The sequence below is a fragment of the Vidua chalybeata genome, chromosome 4 (genome assembly GCF_026979565.1).
Source record: "Vidua chalybeata isolate OUT-0048 chromosome 4, bVidCha1 merged haplotype, whole genome shotgun sequence".
NCBI classification, from domain to species: domain Eukaryota; kingdom Metazoa; phylum Chordata; class Aves; order Passeriformes; family Viduidae; genus Vidua; species Vidua chalybeata.
Window position 1 is genome coordinate 1,249,691 of NC_071533.1, and position 25,547 is coordinate 1,275,237.

The window sequence follows — 25,547 nt, forward strand, 5'->3', positions numbered from 1 at the left end:
TTCCATTTTCTCCCGGTTTTTGCCAGCATTGGTGTGACTTGGGTGACAGCTAGGAGTGCCAAGTATGCTGTCAGCACCATCCCAGCAAAGGCAGGGATGAATACAAGAGCTGGCCTGGCCCTGCTGTAAACCAAGGGACACTTGTGTGCTGCCAAGGCCCCTGGGAACTGGCAGCTTCCTAACACCATCCACAGCAGAGCCATCCCTTGTAGGTAAAGTAACTGCATTACTTACTGCCTCACTCAGGCAATCTCAAAGTCACCCAAGCATAGCTGATCTAATTATTTTTCCAGCACTGTGCAGCATTATTCCCATGATTTAATCCTGCCTGGGATCATTAGACACCGTGGTAACGATTAAGAAAGCAATTATGACACTGACCCATGTTTTCAGGGACCTGGGCAGGCAAGTGCCTTTGTCATCTATCAGAAGGTAATTTTCTAATGTGATTTAGAGCCTCTCTAGAAGAAGATAATGTACTTACCTGCTGGCTTTCAAGGATGCCTTGAAGTCTGACTTAAACTGGGGTACAGTAAATATCTTAGGGGGAAAAACCTCCCAAAACACAGGTATTAGCTGTGTAAAACAAACCAGGCAGAACAGGTTTGCTCCAGGTGATGGTAGGATGAGGACAGTCCAACAAACATTAACCAAAGGTGCAAAATCTAGTGTAAAAAGGCTTTTCCACATTGCAGGGACAGGTAGAAAGGACAGTGGGGTAGCAGCACCATGTGTGAGTAGGATACTGTGCTGAGTGGGGGCCAGTGGCTATTGAAAAACAGCAGGTCCAGTAACCCTGGAATATCAGGGAATATTAGTGTGTTCCACTAAAACCAGTCCTGCTGCTGCCATGCACAGTCTGCAACTCGTGGAAGAGAGGTAAAAATATGAGTGCTAAAAATAATTTCAGATTCAGCCCCTGTGCTGGGTCACAAAGAGCAGAATCAATGCTGGGTTGTGCTCCAGGCAGACGGATGGCAATGTAATGATGTTATTTCAAAACAGTCTGGGGAGACAGAAAAATCAGCAACAACAAAGGAGCACTCCAAGGTTAACAATTCCTACAGTTTTACAGTATCACCCTGAATTTCCAAATAAAATGTGTTTTTTGAGGAAAAAGAAAGGAAAATATCAGTGTGGGAAGCTCCTAGAGGTCAAACAGAAGTTGCTTTAGGGATGCAATTCTTGGGCTGGTAAAACTCAGCCAGATGGGGAAAGACAGCAGCAGCAATTAATTGTCATTTGTACTTAAAGAAAAAAATGCACAAACCATTCCAGCACACTTGAGAATCCAAGCTTCTTTTGTAAAAACATCTAGGCCATCCTCTCAATTCCTGACTTCTGAATTAAGTGGCAAAAATTCTGTTATTAACTCCTTGAGGAAGTATTAAACACCAACTGGCATGCTCTGCTGGAGCAGATTGTTGCACTAGTTTGGAAAAGGAGAAAAAGAAAATTGATGTTTAAGTGTAAGGAAATTAACCTGCATAAATATGGAAAGAAACAAAAGGATGACTTCTATGTGCTCAAATTAGGAATTATTAATAAACGAGCAAAACTCCCAAACTCACACTTTTGCAGTTCTGTTCCACTCTCCACCAAGCATAAAAAGTCTGAATCATTTATGACCTAAATTATTTATAACACAGATATATTTTTGACTTAAATGTATTTCAGCAGCAAAATCCCAAGCATTTTACCCAGGCTAGGCTGTGGGGTTTATTTTTTCCCTTCACATCACAAAGGGGAAAAGGGAACAAACCCCTCCTGTCTTTCAGGCTGGATGCCTAGAAGATATAAATTGATCAAATCTTTTCACAGCTGGGTATGAAAACTCCTCTCTGCTGTGTCACCCAAGCTCTCACCCACCTAAGAAAAGAGAGGAGTTAAAGATTTAAAAATGCTGCAATTGGACTAAACAGGAATACTGCAGGAGTGCCTGGCATACAGGTTAGTTCCTGCCTTTCCCCTGCAGCCCTCTGGGAGGAATCCTCCATACACCATTTCCAAGGACCATCAGCAAGCTCTTCCCCTCCAGCCCTGGAAGTTGGTCCCTTATCTTGTACTTTTCCCCCCTCTGTACTCCTGCTATCTTCAGTCTGATCACTGTTATTCCCTGTCCCTTCAATCCTGCCCCACCAGCAGACTCAGTCAAACAGAAGTGAAACCTTGTGGAGAATTCCAATTTCACATTTAATTTTCCTTTTTTTCAGACTGCTTATCCTCCATGAAACACCTTAAAGCCATTAAAATCACCATCCTAACTTGTGAATTATACAACTTGAACACTTATCTGCAAGTGAGTAATGAGATGTACCAAACATACTCTTATGTCTTCTTCTGAAGATTCTTCTAAAAAATAAAAAAATTCTAAATTCAGTTTACTGTGTATTTATACAAGGAAATTTCCTTCCAAACTCCTCAATGGCAGATTTCCTGCCAGCCCTACCCACTTGAAAGTAACAGAAGATTATTTTCCTCTATTTTGAAACAGCTTGATGGACTAAAAGGAGGCCTAGAGAGGTTTATGCAGCATTTACCACTTTTATTATTTATAGTCTCATAAAAAGCAAATGGAAGAATTAGAGATACACAACTGAAATTCTCAAGCATTTTATTTTATAACCTACTGTATAAAACATACAAAAACAAAACAAAACAAAAACAAAAAAAAAAAAAAAAAAAAAAAAAAACACCCCAAAAAAAAATCCCAACAAACTGGAAGTGAACTAAAGGAAGATCTCATCATACACATGTTCCAAAAAGCTTTACCTAAGGGCTCAGAAGCAGAAAACATTCAGCGTATTAAGAATGGGACTCGGAACCAATCTTCACACTTGCAGTCTGCAGAGTCACGGATCCAAGGGCCCGGGTTTAGTTGCTGTAAGCAGCAGCGGTGGTGAGGGCTGGTTTTGGTTGCTTATTTGGAATACCTACAGTTCACTTCCAAGCTCACCATCAACCCTGGTTAGTTGTCATCAGTGAAACGAATGTGTTTGCTTGTCTGTTGAGTCTTCTCCAGTCGCATCCTTTCAGCTTTGGCAATCAACTGCAACAGGAAAAATGATGTGGGAAATCAGAGAAAAACCATACTGTTAGGATTTGACCTTACAATCATGGATATATTCTATCCCTCCTTCCTCCCAATATGGTTGAAGACATGGAAACTGCAATTTCAAAGTCCTAAAATACAGCCTCATACAGGAAGTTAAAAAACTCTATCCTTTTATTAGATTTATTTTGCCACTGATGTAGGAAAAACAAGGTTAAACCACAAAAAAAAAAAAAAAAAAAAAAAGAATGCTTTTTGAATATTGTGGAATTTTGAACAGGAAAAAACCCCATATATATGCTCAGCACACCACAGAAACTCCACATAAAACCACTGAAGAAAAACCACAGAAGTGCAGAAACCACAATAAGCACACACAAAATAAAAAACCCTTATAAACCCCATACATGAACAAATACACAAACACACTGAAAACACACACAAAACCCATGTGCCTCAAAAAGCCCCAAACCCAGGCAAAAACATTCAAACTGAAACCACAAATTCACATCAGAACACGCACGGAAACCACAAAACCCCTAAAACCTGCACAGGAACATGAAGAAACCACAAACTCCCTGTAACAGCACAAGAATGCACACAAAAACACGTTCAAAACCCACAAATCAACACAAGAATACACACACAAAGGCTTGTGGAGAAACACCACAAACCAACACAACACCACAACCTGGAGGCACAAAAAAACCCCACAGGATCCAACACATGGACACACTGAAAGGCACATACAGAACCCCCAATTCCCCTCCGCCCCAAAACCCCACCAGCCTCCTTAAAAATAACAGAAGAAACCCAAAACCACTAAGAAACACCAAAACCTACCCCTGCAAATGTGCAATCTGCCAAAAAAAATACCCAAATGAAAAAAATTACCAGAACTCTTCCAAGCCTCTCAAAACAACTCCAAAAGGCCAGTACATGATGAGAACTAAAAGTACACATAAAATCCCCAAATCCCACAAAAACCAACAATCAAAGGCATGTACAGAACCCACAAAACCCATCACAATATACACAAAACCACACACATACAGGAACCACAAAGCAACACAAGAAACCACACAAAAATGCACTCACACGGAACACAAAAATACCCTCAAAAATTAAAAAAAAAAAAATTTAAAACCCCCACAACCCCAAAAAACAAAAACCAGAATCACCACCCCCTCAAAAAACAAAACAAAACCAAACCAACAGAAAACCCAAAGAAAAGCCCACAGCAACTTCTCTGCTGGGGACTACTCAACCATATTAGCTGGTGTTATGGGGTCACTTGCACCCCAGGCAATCCAGTGTGCCAGATTTGAACGAGTTCACACACAAATCAAATTATTTATTACTCCTGCATATGACTGAGTCCTGCACACAGCACAGAGGTTGTGCTGGACTGCACTGGCTGTGCAGTTGTGCACGTTGTGCTGCTGCACTCACTGTGGCAAGCAAGGCTTTCCAACCAGTTTCCAGCAATAAAAATGACCTCAAGATGGCTAACTTTTATTCTCTGATGCCTAAAAAAAACCAGTCTAAAATAGTTCAGCCCTAAGAGGAAGCAGAGTACAGTGGCTTGCTCCTTCAGCACATGGAATGGAGAATGACACACATGGGAAGGGAAGCTCTAAGATACTACCTGTCTAGTTCATTTTGCTGAGTGTTTCCATTCCAGAATTTGCAAGAGGCCTCTAAGATTTCCATTTTTAGCTCATCAAACCAGTACCAGCACCTACATATAAGCACCCACATATAAGCACCCATCTACTCCTGAACCCAAGCAGGGATCCAGCCATTCCACAGCTACCAGGGAAAGGTGTTCTGGGGTGGCAGCTGTCCCACGACCCACAGACAGGGAGCTGCCAGTCTTGCAAGGACACAGCCCCCGAGCCGCAGGCACCATCATCAGGAGAGCTGCTGTGCCCAGACATTCCCACCGTCCTCCTTTGCCACTGCAAATTATTCCACCCTTCCCAAATTCTCACTCCCTCGCCAAATGCCTTTCACTTCTCCCAGCCCTCCCACCCTCCTAAACTTCCTCCTTCCCCGGTGGAAGGGGTTCAAGGTGCAAAGGAGGCTCAGCAGCACCTCCCCCCAGGAGACGAGGATCCAAGCGGGAAGCTTGCGGCACTCACGCCCCGGCTTTGGCAACGGGAGACTCCGACCGGTCTGGAGTTTAAGGCTACAGACTGATGAATTGCTTTAGGTCTGAATAAAGTGGCACTGCCCTAAAAAGCAGCTCTGGCTGGAAGCTTTCCATCTGTATCAGTAAATCACGGAGGTGGTTTCATCAGGCAGTTAAACAGACAAAAGGGAAGATGGATTGAGAAGGGGCAGCAGAGGGGAGACAATCTACCAGGCCAGGGGGAAAGACACTGGACACCTTTTTCACTCCAAAGGATGGCCAGGTCTTTTCTGAGGAACCTTGGGATATCCTATCTCTTTTGGACATCTGGTTTATTACATGAACTATGCCAGAGGAAGTGAAATCTCTACCATATCTGCTGCAGTGATCCTTTACCGATATCCTGAGGAAAGCCCAGTAGGCCTGGACTTTTTAGAAAACATGGAAAAGAGGAATCAGACTGCCTAAACTCAAACACTGTGTGCTGCCTGTGATGGGATGCAGTCCATGCATTTCAACACCGATTCAAAGAAAATATAAGATGCCTTAATTCCAATCATAATGCAGCTAACAGGCAAAAAGCCCCACTTCAAAATGTTGTAAGGGATTTCAAACATCATTAACAGAATAGACCTCGACAAGAAAGGCACACTAATGGCACATTTTACTGAACAGGTTAAATTATGAATTACTGTACTACTTCTACCTTTGAGACCTTGAAAAGAAATCACCTTGGAAGTACTAAGGAAAAATTTTCAAGTGGGAAAGTATTAGTGAACAGAAAAATATTTTTTATTAGCAGTCTGTATTTCAGGAATACAGCCTGTATAAAAGCAAGGAAGGGGTTAAGACTTACTGACTGCAGCAAGGCATTCTTGTCTTGATGTTTTGCTTAACAGCGTTAGCATTTAAATAGAATTCCCTGGCTTTGAAGTTCACACCTCCCTGTGTGGCAAGGTGATGGGCAGGGGGAAGGAGCAGGAGTTTGCATCCTTGTGCTGCCAATTGTTAGGCAGAACCGAGACAGTTTGTATTTGCAAGCCTAGATGAGGTACCTTACTGCCCAATTTACACCAGCTTGGTCAACAAATACCAATCTTCAAAAGATGAAGAAGAGAAACTTGAGAGCAAGGGCTCCTACAATCAAAATTCAAATCAAATGTCTCACTGGCACTTTTGGTTTAAAAAAGTAAAAGTAAAATTTAAAAAAAAAATCCTGGCAGCAATCAGAAAAATGTTCTAAAGCTGTGGTTTTCAAATTCCAAATTCCATTTGTGCTTATATTAAAGAAAAATGCCTCGAATCAATACCATTTTTAGGCTTTCAAGAAAATTAAATTAGACCTTTGGGCAAATTTTTTATGTACATCTTTGTTTAAAAAAATCTCAGCTCATTTATCTGCAGGATCTCTGAAAGAACATTCACACAAACAGGATAAGACAGGAAAACCATGCCTTGTACAAGATAAGGTTTTGACCCATATGACTGCTGTTCCTTTAGGTCAATGAAATATTTATTTTCCATTTTATATGGGACAGTATTTTTTTCCTAGTGTCCAGGAAACAAAGAGTCTCCAAAGTCAACAACAAATAATTAAGGTCAGATGATTCCAAAGTTTTGCAAGCCACAGCAAAAAAAAAATTCAGGCTAAAGCCAACTCAGAAACCTTATCTGGAGTGTGTGTGAAGCAAACCTGGCAATAAAAGGTCTGTGAAATACTCTCTGGCTCCTCTCTGTCAAGTCAGGGATCTGACTGGCTTAATCAAGGAACCTTTCATGCCTGGAAGGATCTGCTGGGGCTGGAGTAGAGGCTGCAGCCTGCAAGCTCATTGCAACACTCCTTCAGTGCTGCAGCCCAGCCTCAATGCTGTGCCCAGACAGGCACAGCCAGGAGGAGGCTGCCATGTCCCAGTTTGGAATTGGAAGCTGTACAGCCATGGATGCTGGCAGCAGCACCCAGATTTGGCTGGGTCAGAGCAGGGGCTCCTGACCACTCTGGGAACACACCAGCATTTGCCACAGCACAAATAAAACTGTTAATTGTGAGGGAAGTGAGATTCGCTCTCAAGAAAATTATATTCTGGATCAAAACAGATTTAAGAGTGTAGCACTAGACTTGATTTCACTAGAGCACATCAAAACTACTTAGCTTATTAATGAGTTCATTCAGACAGGGTTTCAGAAGAAATCCAGCTTACAAATTAAGTTCAGGCCTTTAGTCATGGACTTAACTTGCTCCAATTGTCCCTGTAGTGACAAGCCTTGCACTTGTCAGCTGCAGCAGGACAGCCACACTCTCTACTTTGTGGCTGTAAAACCCTGCTGCCAGGTCAGCAGGAAGTGATTTAACTGATTTAAATATACAGAGTGTCAAACCACGTGGAGCAATGCAGAAACGGTGTCATGTTTTCAGCCGCGGCTGTAGAGGAAAAAGCCGAGATTTGCAGGTTACCTTCTCAGTACCCCGCTTCTTTTCTCGAGGCTGGTTCAGCTTAGCTTGTCTGTCCACCAAAATCTTCTGCCAGTAACGTTGTTCATGGTCACCTTGGGGGAAAGTTGACATTGAGGAGTGTCAATAAACGTAGCCACGAGAAGTAGATGAAATCTTTCATAAGGTAAACGCTCATGAAGATACCTGTTAGGGAAACCCAACAAGTACTTCCCCAGTAGTCTCAAATTTCCTATCCACAGAAGCCACATAGAGTTGCTCTCTACCTGTCATCAGCAAAAGGAGCTGAGTTTTAGCTGAAGTTTCACCACAGCATACACAGACCCCTTTGATTTACTGATGTACTCAACCTCTGACACATTTTTAACAGCTACCAAACAAGAGACAAAAAAAAAAAAAGTAACTACTCTAAGAACAATTGAGACTATTTTGTTTCATCAAAACCATTGCCTGGGGACTTCATGAGTTGTCAGGAATATTTGAACATGGGCAGCAATACAACAGCAAAAAATTCTGCAGCTTTTCTCAGCAGCTACTTTGCAGGGAAGCAGCAGTTTGCCACTGCTCCTCCTGGTTTGTGATGTAATTATCACAATGGGAATTCTGTGATATCATTTTGCAAGGTCTCAGGGTTCATCTTCAGCCACAGGGAAGTTTCTGAATGATCTCAGAAAAGATTCCTGCAAAAGTTAACATCTCAACGTGATCACAGATGCTCACCATCTTGCCAGATGCCAAGCTGAAGATACTTAAAGTCAAATCCTGAAGAGTGAAATACTACTGGGAAATCTTTAGTCCCTGCTGTAGAGAGCATTAAAGATTCTTTCCTTTCCATCTTTCACCTTCTGCCACCAAGAAAAACAAAAATCCTTACTGTGAGTCCTTTGTGCATTCCTGGAAAGCTTTTCCATTCTCATTTCAATGAGCCAGTTAGAAAAAAAATAAATCTTAAGACCATGAATGGAATGCTGCTACAATGTAGTACTTACTCCTAATCTCCTACTACACTCTGATGTAAGGATACAAAACCAGAGGCAAACAAACAGACACAGAGCACACAGCTTAGAACACAAAATTTGAGGTTATTTCTGGATCTCTGAAACACAGAGCACACAGGAGACAAATCTATCTGCAAATGACATTAGTAGCACTCACTGAGTCTCAAACTTCAATTAACTTTGACATGATCATGAAGGTTAATGCTTCCATCAAAGCTTCTCCTCCTGCAATCCTTAACTGGCGTCTACATCCCTGCACCCATGAGACTGGGTCCTAAATGAGGATGTAGGCAGGTGTGGGGTAAAATATTTAAATACAGATGAGGCAGTCTCATATTGACTGTTTAACCTGTTCAGGGTTTTTTTCCATATTTACAATTTTTGGTGCATCTCTCAAATACAAAAGTTTTATGAATACACTAAGTTTGACAGACTTCCTCTTTTTTCTATCCCTCAATCCCACAAAGAGGCTTCTCTACACTTGGTAAACTAATCCAGTCTAATACAAGATACAAATTTAGAACAGCACAGTCATTTCAGAAAGAAACAACACACATTAAAATGAAGTTGAAAAGTAGAGCCCTTCTTATTCTGGCCTAAATTATTCAACTTCCTGAAAAGTAAAGATCAATTAGTACGTAAGTGCTAACACCCACTTTAAGTGTATCTATGCTGTTAGATCCTTGCCATGTCATTTCACACATATGCTCAGTATTTTCAATAAAGTGTTCCTTTAAAATTCTTTTGCATTATCAGAATTTTATATTCATAAAGCTGCAAAGTGATTTAGATTCTATAGTCCTTTGCCACTGAAAATGAAGCAAATCCATTTAAAAAGAACAGAATTAAGTTTGTAACAGCAAGCAAAAATCATCATTTTGCTCTGAACGGTGACATAAAATCCCTTTTTTTAAAATCAATTTCACAGTAATTGCAAAATGAGAAGACTCCCAGAAAATAAAACAACTAAACATGCAATCTTTTTCTCATGAGATAGCTAAATGTATCCATCAATTCACCAGGAACCATCCCTTTCACAGTATTTAAGGCTTATCCCATACTTCCATGAAAAAAAGAATTCTTACCAGTGAGAACCTCGAATTTCCAGTTGTTTTTGATCTGTATTTCTTTGTATGATTTCATGACAGTCTGTGCATCCTCAGGAGTCTTAAAACGGACGTGACATTCGGTGTCCCCCTCCAGCATGTCAACATAAGCCACCTCAGCCAGCACTGCCAGAGCATCCTGTCAGAGCATGAGACAAGACACTCCATAAATCAGCCTTCAAAAAGAGAACTTAAAAAGAGTGACTTTTGACCATTCCATTTGGAGGTTGTTAACATTTTCAAAAAGGTCATGAAGTAGGAGGCAGTAACTGAACTTTGTCATTTAGTCAATCAATCCCTTGTCAAAGAGTCTTGAATTAACATTTTTGTCCTAAGAAGGTTATAACTGAATTCTGATTTATGAGCCTGCAACATCTACCCATCTATCTCTCATCCTGCCCTCCCATTAACAATTTAAAGCAGTAATTCCTGGAAATGTTATGGTATCATTTTACTAATGGATCATCACCCATTTATTTCAACACTCTATCTGATTGTTTTCAAAAGTAAAAACTGTGCACTATAACGTCGGTAGATCTCAGTCTAAGAGAAAAACATCAAACTTGATTCTACACATTAAATGTATAAAAGCAAGCTGATGCATGGCAGATGATTTGAGAAAGGAGCAGTAGTAAAACAACTCTATCTTTATGAAGTGACCTCTGCCTGAAAATTTTCACTGACAGCTGAAGGGAGAAGAGTCACAAATGCTCTTGCAGATGAAGTACTTCACTTGTAATTCCTGCTGTTAGGAAAATTAAGTAGGACCACACATTCCTAGTCAATTTTGTTCACAGCAGGCATCTCAAGTAAGATGCTTCTATTCAGGAATCACACACTGCTTTTAACCCTCCACTACCAAGAGCAACCTTAAAACAAAACAAGAATTAAGTGACAACACCTGTTAGGATCATTTGAGAGCCAACAAAAGCTACTTTCCAGCCTTATTCTGTTATCCCAAAGTGATCATTTCATGGAAAACTAAAACTAACCAAACAGTTTGTTGGAGCTGGCAAAAGTGAGTAGCTCTGAGGAGCACCTTAAGGGCAAAATAGGGAAACAGAGAAGTGTAAAATGAAAACATCAAAATAATATCTAAACTACACTGTAAAGACCTTTCCAAGCTGTGTGTAATGCATCATTGCTTCCATACAACGAAAAATGCAGCTCAGTTCTGGAAGTCTGAGAGGAAAAAAGGCCTGAAGCACTGCTCAGTGGCAGTTTGCTGCAGCTGATAGCCCAGTAACACAGCAACGCCAGGTCTGGTTGCACTTCTGCCTTCCACCAACTCATACAGCTAGTGTGGGCAGGAAAAGAAAGAAGTATCAAAATAATTTAGGTTTTCTGAAGTTTTCTGCTTTTTAAATACTAAGCTGTCCTGTTGCCCACAGCCTATCAGGGTGTGACACAAACTTAACCCAGTGAGGTATATCCTGGAGTCCAAGAGGCCCTCAAAGGTTGCAGGAACAACTTGCAGCACATTCTCTCTGTGTCTCCAGCGCTCAGACAGCTGCCTTCAAACACAGGGAGAAAGATCAGGCTGATTAAGCTGAAACCCCACCACCAGTGAGATGAGGCTTTTCAGTGAGACAGTCTCTCATGTTGCTTAGGTTCATCTACACACACCAAGCCCCACACACTTGCAAGCAGCTGGTGACTCGAAATGGCCTCCGTGGTTACAAATGTTTGATAAACAGTAGCAGAACTTGCATTTTAAACCACTCCCTCGTTGTCCCGACTGGGCTGGATATGTGTGTGCACCAACCTGAGTTGAAGCTGTTCAAATTCTTTGCAGCTGTTACTCATCCTAAAGTGCAATTCGGGAAAGAAAATGTCCTGCGTAACATTTAATGGAAAATTCAGGATCTGGAAAAAACCCTCTTATTTCCTTTGGAAAACTCTTAATATTTCCATTTCGAAAGGATGCAGCTTAAAACTGCTATATTCCTTAGAAAGAATTTATGTGTGTAACTTTTGGTTTGTGTCATCACACGGACCTGAAGGTATCTAACCACTTTTTAAATCGAGAAAAATGAGCACTTGCATTAGGAAAAAACAGATGGAATCAACAAGTTCCACTGCTGTAACTCTCCCTGAAATGGAGTTTTTTGTCATTGTAAAATTCTTTCTGAAATAAAGAAAATTGGTTTCTCATGCAGAGAGCATTTTCCTGCCCCCAAATTCCCGTTAATGATAAAAACACCATAAACTTTTACAAGTCCCCACAGGTATACTTCTATAGCTCTCTTGTCAGGGTGACTGGCACAGTGACAAATGCAGAACACTGAAGAAGGCTCCAGCTCCGGTTTTTGAAACTGGAAAGCACCAGAGCATTGCTTGCTCCCCTCAATGTTTTCATGATAAACTTGACATTGTTCCAAGCACACTAAAGGTTTGGTTTTACTGTGAAATATCCTCCTTTACCCCATTTTGCCACTGAAAAATCTGCCATTAAGAGACACTAAAGAATTTTTACTCAGCTACTGGCCAAATAGATGAGAAAAAGGAAAAAAAAAAAAAAATCAGTGAGACTGGGTGAAATGGTATTCCATATTCAAACATTTGGGGGGCAGGGTAAGAGGAAAGGCTAACAGCTACCCTGAGGTTACAAAGGCATTACCTTGATCTGCTTCCTGCCCGGCAGGGGCTCGGTGCTAATGATCTTCACAATTACTCCGCTGACAAACTGAGGCCCCATTGTGTTGGCCTTGGCGGGAGGGGCACAATCTTCACTGGTGGCTGGTCAAGTTAAAAACGGTGGGGGGGGGGGGAAGAGAAAAAAAGTTTTTACATTTATTCGGTTGAAAAAATTAAGACATTATGAAAGCACAGAAGTAACAATGTAAACAAGCATCAAATATGGTTACTGCAGTTTGAGGTTTATTAAAAGAAGGATCAAGATTCTCCACAGGTTCATGAAAATTTTACTAAAAAAAGAAACAGCTTCAAGAAAAAGTCTTTGAGACATTTTTACAGTCCATAGGCTCCTTCCTATTTTATATTGTATCAATAGCAACCCCGCAGTTACAGAGTGATTAAAAACATGCAGAGGGCCCACTGGAACATCAGTGTTGAGGTTAGTGAAGAGAAGTACAGAGTATTCAGAGGAAACAAAATAAAGAAGGATTCTAAACCAGAAATAAAAGTAGAAATTTAACTACAAAGATATAATTTCAAAGCTCCTCTTATCCCTAGAGCTGATAAAGCCCAATTCCAAGCTGGCTTTCTTAATACCTGTGGTACAGTTAAATCCAAGCAGGTCTGGCCCAAGCTGAAGCACCAAGAAAACTGATTGTTCATTTACCTCTCTGAGGCCTAATAATTACCATTACCTAAATATATCTGTAAGCCTAGCAAGTGCTACTGAAATATGCTGAAATCACTAGAGTATTTACTTACATAACTCCCTAGTAGCAAATTCACCTAAATACAGGGAGGGAGTGACTTTTACTATATGATGTTTTGAGAAAACGGCAGCATTTTACAAAATAAAAACTTGTGGCAGTGTTCCTGCAAGACCAGGGTCTTGTACCACTTGTGTTAGCATAGGAGAAACACTAAGGAAACAAGACAAAACCCAGGATTACTTTTGTTGTTTTCAGGTTTCTGCACACCAGATTCCGTCTCCATTTCTCCCACAGGCTCAGGTTTGATTTGAGACATCGTTTTCTTTAAGGAGGCCATGCTGGCTTTCTGTAGAGCCAAATATTCTTGCTTCAAATCCATCCATTCAGTCCTAAAAGCAGCAAGCAACACAGGCACAGGATGTCAGTTGCAAACAAGAAACTGATGTTTAGAGACTTAGTGGTAATTTAACAGGTTACAAACAGCTTTAGGTGGACTCGGTGAACAGTGCAGACCATTCTGCCATTGGAGATCTCACTGCACTTCGGTCAAATTCAATATTGTCCCTAACTCAATTTCCCAGGACATTGCAAAGTTCCAACAACATCAACCTATCATATCAACAGAGTGGCTTTCTAATTTGCTTTAAATATTCACACAGCATAGAGAAGAGTTTGGTGAACTGTGTTTGCCACTAGAACTACACAGAGCACAGGCACCAAATTCAGAGTTAATTCAGAGACAGTGAACTCTCAATTCACTGAATTAGTTCAGTGAACCCACTCCTGTGTCACTATATTAAGAATCAGTCACTCAGTTTCTAGAAAAAAAATCATTGATGGAAAATCAACAACTGGTTAAACTCACCAAAAATCTACCGAGATAAGGACATTCCTCCCTATTCAAATGGATTTTGGTTAAAAAATACCCCCCCATGGAAGCAATTTATATATTTACATACATTTAACATGGAGATGTTTCTGCAAACAGCGAGAGCTTTGCTCCACAGCAACACAATGCCCGCAGTGCCACTGTGAGAACGACTCATTGTTACCCTAATCTGTGCTATCAAACAAGCTGATAGAGGATTTTTAAAGAGGAGGATATCTTGTGGTAATGGTTTTAGCTGTTAACAGTGACAACTGTATACTTCAAAAAAGCATCCAGACTCGCCCAGGATCATACATTCTCAGCAGAGCAAAGGCATTAAAATAACAAAAGACCCACGTAATGATTCTTGGAGATAAAAAGGCAACACCATCCCATAGCAAGGTTTGGTATAAATACGAGCTCAAGGAGAAACTTTGTGACTTGCCAAAGGAAGAGGAGATCATGGAGAATGAGTCAGGTAAGTATTTGCAATGCTTACACTCTTTAAACATTTTACATTTTACCCTTTTGCTACAATTGAATAACTTTTAACCAAAACTCTTGTTGTGTTTGTTGCAGTTTGGTCAGAACGCCGATGGCAGAGGACAAGCTCCGCCGATAAACTGGGTATTTTTTGGTTTGATTTTTTTTTTTTTTTGGTGGACCCCTTTTACTTTAACATGGAGGTGCTTTCTGTGATATAGAAAAAGTAAGTGCTTCCATGTTTTAGTAGAGGTGAATCCTGAAACTTCATCCGGGATTATATATATATTTTTTTTTTTGCCTGCACTTCAGTTGAGGATTTTTAGATCCTGAAGATTTTTAGATCCGGGAAAAAGAAGTTCAGCTGTGAGCAGATATTTTCCAAGAACTAAAATCTTAAGCGCCTAAAGTTCACCTGAAGCGATTTTTAATTTTGAAGGTCTCCCTTTGCTTTAACATGGAGGTACCTGCTGCCTAAAAAAGTAAGTGCTTCCATGTTTCAGTGGCGGTGGATCCTAATGTTCGAAGGCTTCTCACAGGAAATGTGCCTAGATGGTTTTTATTACTGCATTTTTGTTTTAATTTTATGTAGTTTTTCTCCTGAAGGACCCCCACAACTTAAATGTGGATGTGCTTGCTTTGGTTCACAACAGTAAGTGCTTCCATGTTTTAGTGGTGGTGAATCCTTTTAACCTCAACACTTTCCTCTGGAAATGTATCAAATTATAAAAAGATGTGTTTCTACATAAAGCACAATTTTGCAGTTCAAGGTGGCAAGGACCCCCTCTACTTTAACATGGAGGTACTTGCTGGATGCCTAAAAAGTAAGTGCTTCCATGTTTTAGTTGTGGTGACTCCTAAAAGCCCAACACTTGGATTATAAGGTTTGCAGAACTTTACACATGAAGCAATGAAGATTCTTCGATCTTCTTGCTACAGGCTAATACTGTTGCTAATATGCAACTCTGTTGTGTAAAAATTGGAATTGCACTTTAGCAATGGTGATGGACTGTCAGACATATCAAGACTTCGGAAATAATTTCAAAGATTTGAAATGTGGTGAATTAAAGGTTTTAAGCAATAAAACTTTAATAAACTATACAAAACATGTGACTTAAATTTTCCTACAAGTGACAAAAAACTGCATTCTGCAGGAAAACCTGAACATCCAAACATTGCACAAACATTAAAAATGTGGTACCACAAAGCAACAATATCCCCCAGGTATATACAACTAAAGTGGCCCAACATGGAACGAGATTAAAATCTATTGATTTATTTCATAATTACAGTAGGTGTGACAAATAAAAAAACTGGGGGATCTTCTAATTTAGGAGGTTCCTTTACAAAGCCAGCCAACCATTTCCCTAGTACTACTATTAAAGAAAAAAAAAATTAAATCTGTGATATCACAGAAAACAGGGAATTTATGTCACCTACTTGGAGAGTACCCTGAGGGGGATGACTTCTTCACCCATTTTGTGTCTCTCTTTGTGTTTTTTCTTGTGCTTCCTTTTAGATTTGGAGAGGGATGTGTCTTTTTTGTCTTTGTCTTCTTCTGCAGAAACTTCTACATTAGAACAGATCAAATGAAAACATTAATTCAAACATGGATAGTTAACCATAATTACAATAAAATCACATTCAATATCTACTGGTTCTTTGTATTAACTACTTCTGGTCCATTTTCATTGACTACCCGAGCTTACTTTGCTTCTTACACTAAATCTCATTTCAATGCAGCTTTTCTTATCTCATGCAACAAACGGATCGTTAGCTTTTCCCTTTTGTATTTTAATTTATTTATCTAGATTCCCGTGCTGTCTCCATTTACCCAACCTGTCTGATTAACCCATACTTCACGCAAGTTCAATCGATATGAACTTCTTTGAACTATTTTGACTTCTGATTAGATTTCCCTACTTCTTGCAAGTTCTTCCTCATTCCATGGGTAGGTCCCCTCCTTAGAGTGACTACAAGGTTTAATTTTAAGTGCAGGGAACACTTACATGCCAAAGCTGATCTAATGCTTCCACTATATCCATCCCATCACTCCTCATCCATAAGGGATATCTACCATTCCGTTTCATTCATGCATAGAAATCATGATAATAAAAAGAGGTAAGAATTCTTACCATTGGAATCTTTTGGAGCTTCTGTTGTTTCTTCTTTCACTGTTTCAACTTCACCTTTTTCAGCAGTTTTCCTAATTTTCGGAGCTGATGTCTCACCATCTCCTGAGGTGGTGCTTTTTCTCTTTCCTGGCCTGCTTTCCCAGGTTACCTCTGAGCTCTCTGTTCTGTCCCATTTCCTCTTCTCCCTTTTGGAGGGTTGCTTGGGAGTCTCAGTTGCCTCCATCTCAGAACACTCTGATGGAGTCCTGTGTCTTTTAGCCTTGGGTACTGGCTCCGTTGTAGTGTGAGTGTTTGATTCCTTTGGCTCTGCAGCTGCCTGTGCATTGCTCTCTTTCTTTATTTTGGATTTCTTCTTTTTTTTCTTTTTCTTCTCTTCTGGATGAAAACCACAACATTTAAAACTGCCCATGATTAAACACTAGATTAGAATATTTACTTAAGCTGCATAATGAAAGCAGCACATATGACAAAACAGGGTCGTCAATCTATGGAAGAGATGCAAGACATGGACACAAAGTTTCTCCTGGGTGTTTCAAGAAGAGGAAAAAAAAAAAACCTGGGTCTAAAGCAGGGTTTGAAAACCATTGGTTTGATTTCATTTTTTAGTTTCCACTTAACAGTTGCTGGTATAACAAAGAACTGGTGATAATTGTGAGGAATATTAATGTGATTTATCATTAGTCTTAGAAAAAACAGAGAGGGTGTCTGAGGTCTGGGAAATTGTATTAGACCACCAGAAATGAGGGAAAATGTTTCAGTGATGAAGTTGCAACGAAATCTGGGATACTGGTTTGTAAAGTACAGTAGATTTTTCATACCTCAGCCCATGCTGGCCAAACACAGCAAGGTGAATTGTTTTTATGAAAAACAATTTTAAGACACATGAAATTAAACTGCAGTAACACAGCAGATGAGAACTTTCTCTTCAGAAGCTGAGGCACAAAACTGATCCAAGAAACTTAATAACATTTCCTTGATCCCACTCACCTACTACAGTGTTGTCACTTGAATTCAGTGTAGGAACTGGTTTATTCTTTACTGTTTTGGGGAAAATCCCAGGTTTCCGTGGTGCTTCTTCTGGTGGATTATTCAAAAACTAAAACAAGGAAATTGAGAACCACATAAAACCACAAAACCATACCTTCTTTAAAGAGTCTGCATCCAAGTTAAAACCAAGAATCTTTATCACACTTCAATATATAATACTTTCAAATCACATTTTAATACAGAAAATTAGGTTTGACTATGCTTGCTGGATGAAATTTAAACATAATTTTTTTGTTACACAGAGATCTGTAAAACATGCCAAGAGTGGCCAACCAAATTACTCACAAAAAAAAAAAAAAGCCATTGTATTTCTAAGTCTTCAGGTTATTAATAGAATTAAATCTTTAAAGAATTGTGGCACTGATTGTAGGCCTGGAAGCAGGAAAAAGGAGCTAACTCCTGTTAAGTGAAGCTTTTGGATGGTGATATTTTTGGAATTTCTCTAAGATTCAGTGTAAGTGAACCTAGTAAAGAGCACACCATTCATACCACAATGTGACACCAGGAACAATGTCAGCAAGAGAGGCAGCAGCACTCACCTCAATGGCTTTCTCTGCTTGTTCTTTAGTTTCAAATTCAACAAAAGCAAAGCCCTTTGGATCCCCAGTACTTCTGTAGCGGGGGATACTGACGTAAACTACATTGCCACACTTCCCAAACACCCGCTCAATCCAACTGTGATTGACGTTCTTGGGAAGCAGCTCCTAAAGGAGGAAAAAAAATATGGAAGTTTGATATCAAAATGTTGAGAGGCAACGTATCCAGGTAACAAAAAGTGACCTGAGAACAGAGCTCTAATTATTAATATACCTATACTAAATATATTATGTATTTAATTTAGATGCTTATCTTCTTCACATGACATACCAAGACCTCACCCACAGCTGGATCTTTGCAACACAAAATCTCGTGGTAAATTTAAAACCTTGGAGCAAATACCAGACTGGCTTGTCTCAAACTACCCTCTGCAAAGCACAAGCTATTTTTAATTGCTGGTAATGCAGGAAGGTATCACAGAAGGAATTCCTGCAGGCCAGTAAAGAGTCACTACTGATAAAATTTTTACCAGTAGCCAATATGAGCAGAATCTTTTAGGCAGCTTCTTGGATGACAAAATTGTCTGATTTTTACTTCTATAAAGTCCTTAATATAGCAACAGGTTTTAGCAGCTTGCAGACTCTGTGTCTGAGTTCAGCATTTCCCCTCCCCAGTCACACAGAAATCGTGTCACACCAATTTCTCACTAGACCCAACGGAACACTTTAAATTCCCACTCCCAAATTCATGCCTAAACAACAACAGTGTCCACACTATTTCATTTTTTTTTTCACAAGTTACTGCACTAAAAAGTTCTCCTTGTAGGGAAACACTCATCACATTCAGATTTTCTTTTTTCATAAACTTTGCCATCCTCAGAAAAACATTTTGTTATGTTTTGGCTTTAGGTTGAAAAGCCAGCTACTTCAAGTTTTAATAGTATAATAGTGAAGTCTATGGTAAAGCATATAAAATGTCACATAGTTCCAGAGAAATTTAACCTACCAATACCTGGACTACTTCTACTCTCCCACTGCCACATACCAGCTATTTACAAAACATTTAGCCACAGGCTTAAGCTCTGTATGGACAATGTGGCTCGTGACTTAGAATATCTTATCCAAAAATGATACAGACAAAGTATTTCACCGTTCTAAGCAGTCCCTGTAATCATGGTAGGAAAATATTCTGCCTGGCACATTGCATTAAAAAAAATTAAAAAAAAAAAGCCAAACAACTTTCCCAGGCTTTTGTTGAGGAAGGAATCATCAGAGCAGATCAGTTCCTCCTTATGTGAATGGGCTGGCATTCCGGCCATGATTATTGTGTATCTTTATTACAGAAAACTCAGGGTTGTCTGGAAAATACTAACTCAGCTGCCAACAGCTAAAGGTACACAGCAAAAATTGTACTTGTCACAAAAAGCAAAGAGAGACAAAGCAAATTCCACAGTGGCTTCAAATCTAGTAAATAAAACTGCCTATGGTTTAAATGAGAAAAAGCTCAACCACCAGATTGCTTGATAATCTACCACTGAGTTGGCTCCACAATGTAACAGCTTTTTCACTCAGACAGGGCTGAAATACCATAGTGAGATGCAGACTTATCCCATCAGCACAAACTATTTTCATTTAAATTAAGCAGTCATTCCAGTATCAAGGTAGCCAAGGGACAGTGTGCTATTAGGAGGATCGTTAAAATTTTTCAGGTATAGTCTGCCTTGAAAAGAATGGTGTTTGTGTGTACAAAACCAGAGGCACTTACAGTAACAGATCTTATAAACAGATAATGCTGTTTAAAGTACCCTGATAAACTTGGGAATGCAGCTAGATCCTGTTTGATGAAGCTAATTTAGTTGCTATTAAACAGCTTTAACGACATTAATGTAATTAGTAAATATTTCTTAATACTTACTGGTGCTCCTCTAAAAAAGCCCAGTGAACAGAGCAATAGCTCAGTGCAATGAAATTACACCTTTTCAGCCTGGGAAGCATTTAAACCTATTTAAGCTGGCACAAGAAATCTCTGCACCAAGCAAAGCCCTTTCTTGCCACAGCTGCTCTCAGCTCTTGCTCACCTGCCTGTGCTTAATTAATTTCTTTTACCTTTGCTGCACAATCAGCAGCAGCCAAGGAAAATTCCCGAAGCACAAAGAGTTTCCATAGTTAGGAACAAGCAGGCAGGCACACAAGTCCAGACTTACCACATAGACAGTCCGACTGTCCACGTCCTTCGGGCACTCGCCCAGAGGCTGGCGTCTCCTGATCCTGGTTCCTTCCAAGTCCAGCTGAAAGCAGGGACAAATTAGTGTTTTCCATGAGATTATTGCTTATTTCAGCACCCCATCAGAACATTTCCAGCACCAGCAAACACAGAAGGGTGAGATGCTCAATACCTCTACAACAGATGAACTTTTAACTGCCCGAGCGATCAGCTTCCCATCAGTAGTCAATTTTTTCATTTTGTTGAAAGAAACAAGAAGTGATATGTCAACATCTAGGGGGGAAAAAAGTGCAATTATGAAATCAGGTGGTGTGCTCTACTCCACTTGTTCTCTTGTGAAACAACCTACAAGTTCTAAGTGCAGTATTTAACCAAGGATTCACAGAAAATTTTTACCATCAAAATTTAATAAGTACACCTAAATTTAATTTTCTTCTGTGCTAACCTTTAGCAAAGGAATTTCGTTCTTTTACTTCCCCACTGACAACTGCTGTCTTCGAAAAGAAAGGAAGAAAAACCCCTTTTCTGATGTAGTTTTACAGCACAAAAAACCATTTGCATTGAAAATATGCCTCTCCTTCAAGTACTCATTGAGTATTCAACCCGGTGCTGCCAACACAGAGGCCCTGCCTGCACCTCAGTCTCAACCAGACACGCCGCTAAAACCTTGACAGAAAATTATGTAGCGTTAGTCTTAATAAAAATTTAGACATGTCTAGTATCTCTAGAAAATGTAGGGTAATTTTTACTTATTTATTACTTCAGTAATTATATAAGGGGGCCCTTAGAAAAATTCAAACAACCACATTAAAAATTGTCTGAAGAGACTCACAGTGACCCTACAAGCAAATACACAGTTTCTTATCAAACTTGTAGAGAGAAAATTAACAAAATACCTATGCTTAACAACATGTTTGAGTGACATTTTAACTTCTGCATCTATTGACCCTGGAAAACAAGTACAGTACCTCTGAGGGCCCAATTACTCTTGTTTCATGGCTTGTTCTTAAAATTATACAAAACTGAAAAAGAAAATCAGGTCTCCCAAACAGTCATTTCTACCCTAGGAGATGTCTTTATCCTAGGGCTGACAGGACAGAAGAAGAGAAAGAGCAAATAAAATTTTTTAAATCTAGTACGAGTTCTATCTCCTGAGCTGCTGATGCTGATTTCCAGCATGGAAGTCCTGCCTTTCCCAGGAGAAGACACGCACCTCAAAATAACCTGTCACTGGTGCCAGCAATACAGGCAAGAACAAAGCGAAATGTGTTTGCTGAAATACGCTGAAAATAAACTTACAGCCATCTCTGGACTTCTCTATTTGTTCTCGAAGAAATCTGTCTTTGTGGAGATTAACATCACCAAACCAGAAATCCACTTGCTTGGCTATATCTGCCAGCACCTGTTTAACTCTTGACCTCTTCTTCTTCTCTCTTTCCTTTTTCTGCTCCGTGCTTTCTTCTTCCATGGCTTTGTCTCTCGCTGTTTCAGTCTCCATTCCCGTCATTCTGTCAAATGAGATGTAAATATAATTTTAAAAACACAAAAGGAGTTATTTCAAGAAGCAAATGTTCTTGTTTAATCTTCTGCCCTGTTACCAGAAAAGCAAGTTACTTGCTAAAAAGAGTCTACAACAACTAAAGCTGAAAAGCAGGTAACTTCCCTCCTCATAAACACCTTTCTCCAAGAATTGAAAAAAGATACATGATTTTTTCTCCACTCCCCCTAACTCACAGTACAAACCATCAGAAAGATCACACACAAAACCCACGAGCACTACACACTTCAGAAACTAACCCTGTATTAGCCTTGATCATGGCAGATCTGCTAACAGTAAGGTTGGTTTTTAAAAAATTGTCTTTATTATGTCAAAAATGCAAACCACTCACTCCAGCAGCTGCCAAGGCCCTGCCCAAGAGCAGCAAGTCAATAAAGTGTCTCTATTGGCAAACCTAGGTCTGTCAGAACTCCAGAACAGGCCCCTGGAAAATAAACACTAACTAGGACCAAGTGACTTAGTATACAGATACATCTTGAAAAATAGAAAACTGTTTTAGCACCAATTCATCTCTTCTGTTCACGTTTCAATTCGCTGCAGCTGAGACCTGCCAGTCACCACTTCAGTACCTCATTTCACACAAACAAAACAAAGAACGCTGCCAGAAGCAGACAGCTTTTGGAAAAATAAATTAACACAAAAATTAAAGTAATTAATGTCGCAATCACCATATGAAAGACTTCTCAGCTCTCTGCCAAGGCAGAGGAGAGTGAAACGAGAGCACAGCCATCAGAGAGGAAGCCCACCTCGACAACAGGATGGCGAAATGGAAATGGTCCCCAAATTCTTGTGCAAATCAGGCTTCCTCAGCCGGAGATCAGCCTCTCCCCCGCTGTGAGCTGACGACTCAAGATAGTGAAAGGTCAGCAGTCACCTTGGAAAGATAAGCCAGGTAAAACTGCTCAGCAAGTTCAAGCTCCGCTCAAGCCCTTCAGCAAGCTTTCCGTATTAATAACCAGCAGGCAAGGCGCTGCTCAGCCGAGGGCTGCACTGAAGCGCTTCACAAACGTAAAATGTCATTTTGGGCTATCTGTGGCGGCTGAACAGCGTGAAGGGACCACAGCGACACATTAGTGCGGCCCAGGGACAGCACAGCTTTGTTTTGAGAAGCATTTTGAGTCCCTCAGCTCCGGGACTTCCTTCCCAGAAGAGGGGTTCTCATTAGAGCTAGAGGAAAAGCAGCTGCAAGCCGCACTCCAGGCTTCCCTCTCGCTTTGTCCTTTAGAAATGAAGCTTTGAGGAAATTACTTTGTACTTCAAGCTGCTCCCGAGTCAGAGCAAATATCAACCATTAAGACGTACATAAAAATCCAGGTAATGAATTCAGCGATCTCCACGTGCCCGGGTGTAAGGCAGTCGGTATTTCTCGCGTGCCAACTCTCACACTACCAGCACTACTCTGATAAACAAATTAAAATCAGAGCAAAGCAAAGGCAGGGTCAAAACTTCACACTGATAAAGCAAAGGTCTCCTCAAAAGAAATAAAATCGCAGTTGCCTCTGTGTGCCAGAGAGAAACCAGAAAAGGAGGGACAATTAAAGAGAGGGAAGGAACTTCAGGAAAGCAAAAATAAATAAATAAATAAAGCACAGCTCCACACTCATCTATAGAAACTTCTCTAGGCTCGATAAAAATTAAAGATTTCAGTGCTAAGCCATATACAACCCCAGTTTCTATTATTATCAACATCTGGAAAACATAATAAAATTCAACTGTAATACAAGGCCCGGAGGAAAAAGGGTGCAGATATAAAATATACTTTGTTATTTTAAGCACTGATGCAAATGTTTGTTTGCTTGGGGTATTTTAATAATTAAAATGGGCAATAAGGGATGAGGGAGAAAAAAGAAGAATTTAAAATACTTTATGTACTATGAAAATGTTTTTGTAGAGCTAGGGGCAGCCCTAGGTATGTACTACAGAATAAATGCAAGTATTCAGCAAACCTGAAACTACTTAAAAAGACACATCCTGAAACAGTTTTTCACCAATACAGACACAGGCAGAGCTGCAGGCCGAAGTTCCTGCCCTGCCCTGAAACTTCTCTCTGTGCAAAGTGAGGTAACAAAGGACACCAGTTAATAATACATGGGGGCCAGCACAAATTTCTTAACCTAAAACCAGAGAAAATTCTGCTTTCCCCCTCCCATTTTATGCAATGAAACCAGTGCATTATCTTAAACTGCAGTTGATGGATTTCACGAAACAGCTGTGCCCAAAAACATGAAAGGCTTTGCTTCCACTTGCCTGCGACGAGCGCTAAAACTGTTCGCACACCTAGGGAGATCCCTGTGTGTTAGCTGTGCGCAAAGTGGATTTATTTGTGCTCCAGAGCGGCCGCGGGACTCAGTGCCACGGTCTGGGTGACAAGGTGGTGACCGGTCAAAGGTTGGACTCGATCTCAGAGGTCGCTCCCAGCATAAGCGATTCTGTGGTTACAATTAAAATACAGGCCAGCACCGCACCCCGATTTGGTGGATTCACCTGTATGACACCAAAAGGGCAGCCCAGCTCCTTCACCTCACAATAGCTCACCCTCAAGAAACACAAATGAATTTTAAGACCTGAGAACTTATTTCTGGCTCTTTCCCTGTGGGGACAAGTAGGTGGTTAAGGAACTGAACAAACAGCAGAGCTGCTGGAGGAAAACAGAAGGAAGATGTACTTGGAAGCAGAATGGATGTGGTTACAAAAACCAAGCATTCTGCGGCCCTGGTAGCTGCTGCACTCGACCAAAACCACTGAAAATCCATGGGAGAACCTCACCTTCTTTACTCTTCAAATAAGGGCAGCCCACAACGTGAAATAGATTTTTCTAGCCCTGACTTACCCTGAGAAGCCTGAGCACCACACGCTTACCACTGCACACACGTAGTGACCACTGCAGGCGCTGCTGCTAAAGCGATTTACAGATCTTACCGACACAACACTTAAAAAAACAAGCCACACTAAGTCTCAGGGGCCCAAAGACCCCTCAGCACGAGTCCCTTGGGCCCAACACCAGGCGCCAAGACTGGACACCACGCACAAGAGCCACTTGCGCATCACTTGCGGGCAAAGCCACCTCAGCGCCCCGGGGTAGCGACGAGCCCTCAGCAAGGCGCCGCGGGCGTGGGGAGCAGCGGGCACCGGGTGAGGAGGATGCCCAGGGGGCGGGCAAAGCACGTCTCAGGGTTACACTGCGACGCCGCGACCTGAGGGGACCGGCGCGACCCCCGCCCCGGCCGTGAGGGGAGCGCGCGGGGGCGGCGGGGGGGGGGTGTGGGGGGTGTGGGGAACTCCGCGCGCGGGCGGCGGGAAAGCCGCTGAGGGAGCGACAGCGCCCCCTGTCTGCGCCGCCGCCGCTGCAACCGGCAAACCCACAGCCCCTCCCCGGCCGCTGACCTGCTTGCGGCCGCCGCCGCGGCGACACCGCTCCGCCTCCGTCCCCGGCGCGACGCGCTGCCCGGCTTTCCGAGGAGAGGAGAGTGGGGAAGGAGAAGAAAGGGAGAGAAGGGAGAGGGGGAAGAAGAAAAAAAAAAAAAAAAAAAAAAAGCCCCGCGGCGGCGCCCGCGCGTGCGCGGCGGCGTCGGGGGCGCGCCGGGCTCGCTCTGGGCGCACGTGACTTCCT

The 25,547-nt window shown here is 41.2% G+C and overlaps 1 protein-coding gene and 1 long non-coding RNA gene across 6 annotated transcripts; one reads left to right on the top strand and one right to left on the bottom strand.

Annotated features, from left to right (window-relative positions):
- LOC128786638 (uncharacterized) lies at positions 1-2,725 on the top strand. The gene is made up of 4 exons (XR_008430378.1): positions 1-212; positions 294-432; positions 1,822-1,950; positions 2,214-2,725. It is a non-coding gene; the product is annotated as an uncharacterized LOC128786638 (long non-coding RNA).
- Positions 2,598-25,479, bottom strand: LARP7 (La ribonucleoprotein 7, transcriptional regulator). Of its 5 annotated transcripts, none has more exons than XM_053940025.1 (14): positions 25,322-25,479; positions 22,684-22,811; positions 21,679-21,887; positions 20,552-20,652; positions 20,360-20,443; positions 18,159-18,323; positions 17,560-17,668; positions 16,573-16,947; positions 15,878-16,007; positions 13,327-13,475; positions 12,360-12,478; positions 9,719-9,878; positions 7,639-7,730; positions 2,598-3,049 (listed from the first exon to the last, which is right to left on the bottom strand). In XM_053940025.1, exons 3-14 carry the CDS (start codon positions 21,884-21,886, stop codon positions 2,969-2,971), a joined length of 1,773 nt encoding a protein of 590 aa, XP_053796000.1. In that variant the 5' UTR covers position 21,887; positions 22,684-22,811; positions 25,322-25,479; the 3' UTR covers positions 2,598-2,968. The 5 variants fall into 5 exon arrangements, with proteins under 5 accessions (XP_053796000.1, XP_053795999.1, XP_053795998.1 ...); XM_053940024.1 differs by lacking the exon at positions 25,322-25,479 and adding an exon at positions 23,240-23,442; XM_053940023.1 differs by lacking the exon at positions 22,684-22,811.
- Positions 25,480-25,547: the final 68 nt, after the last annotated feature.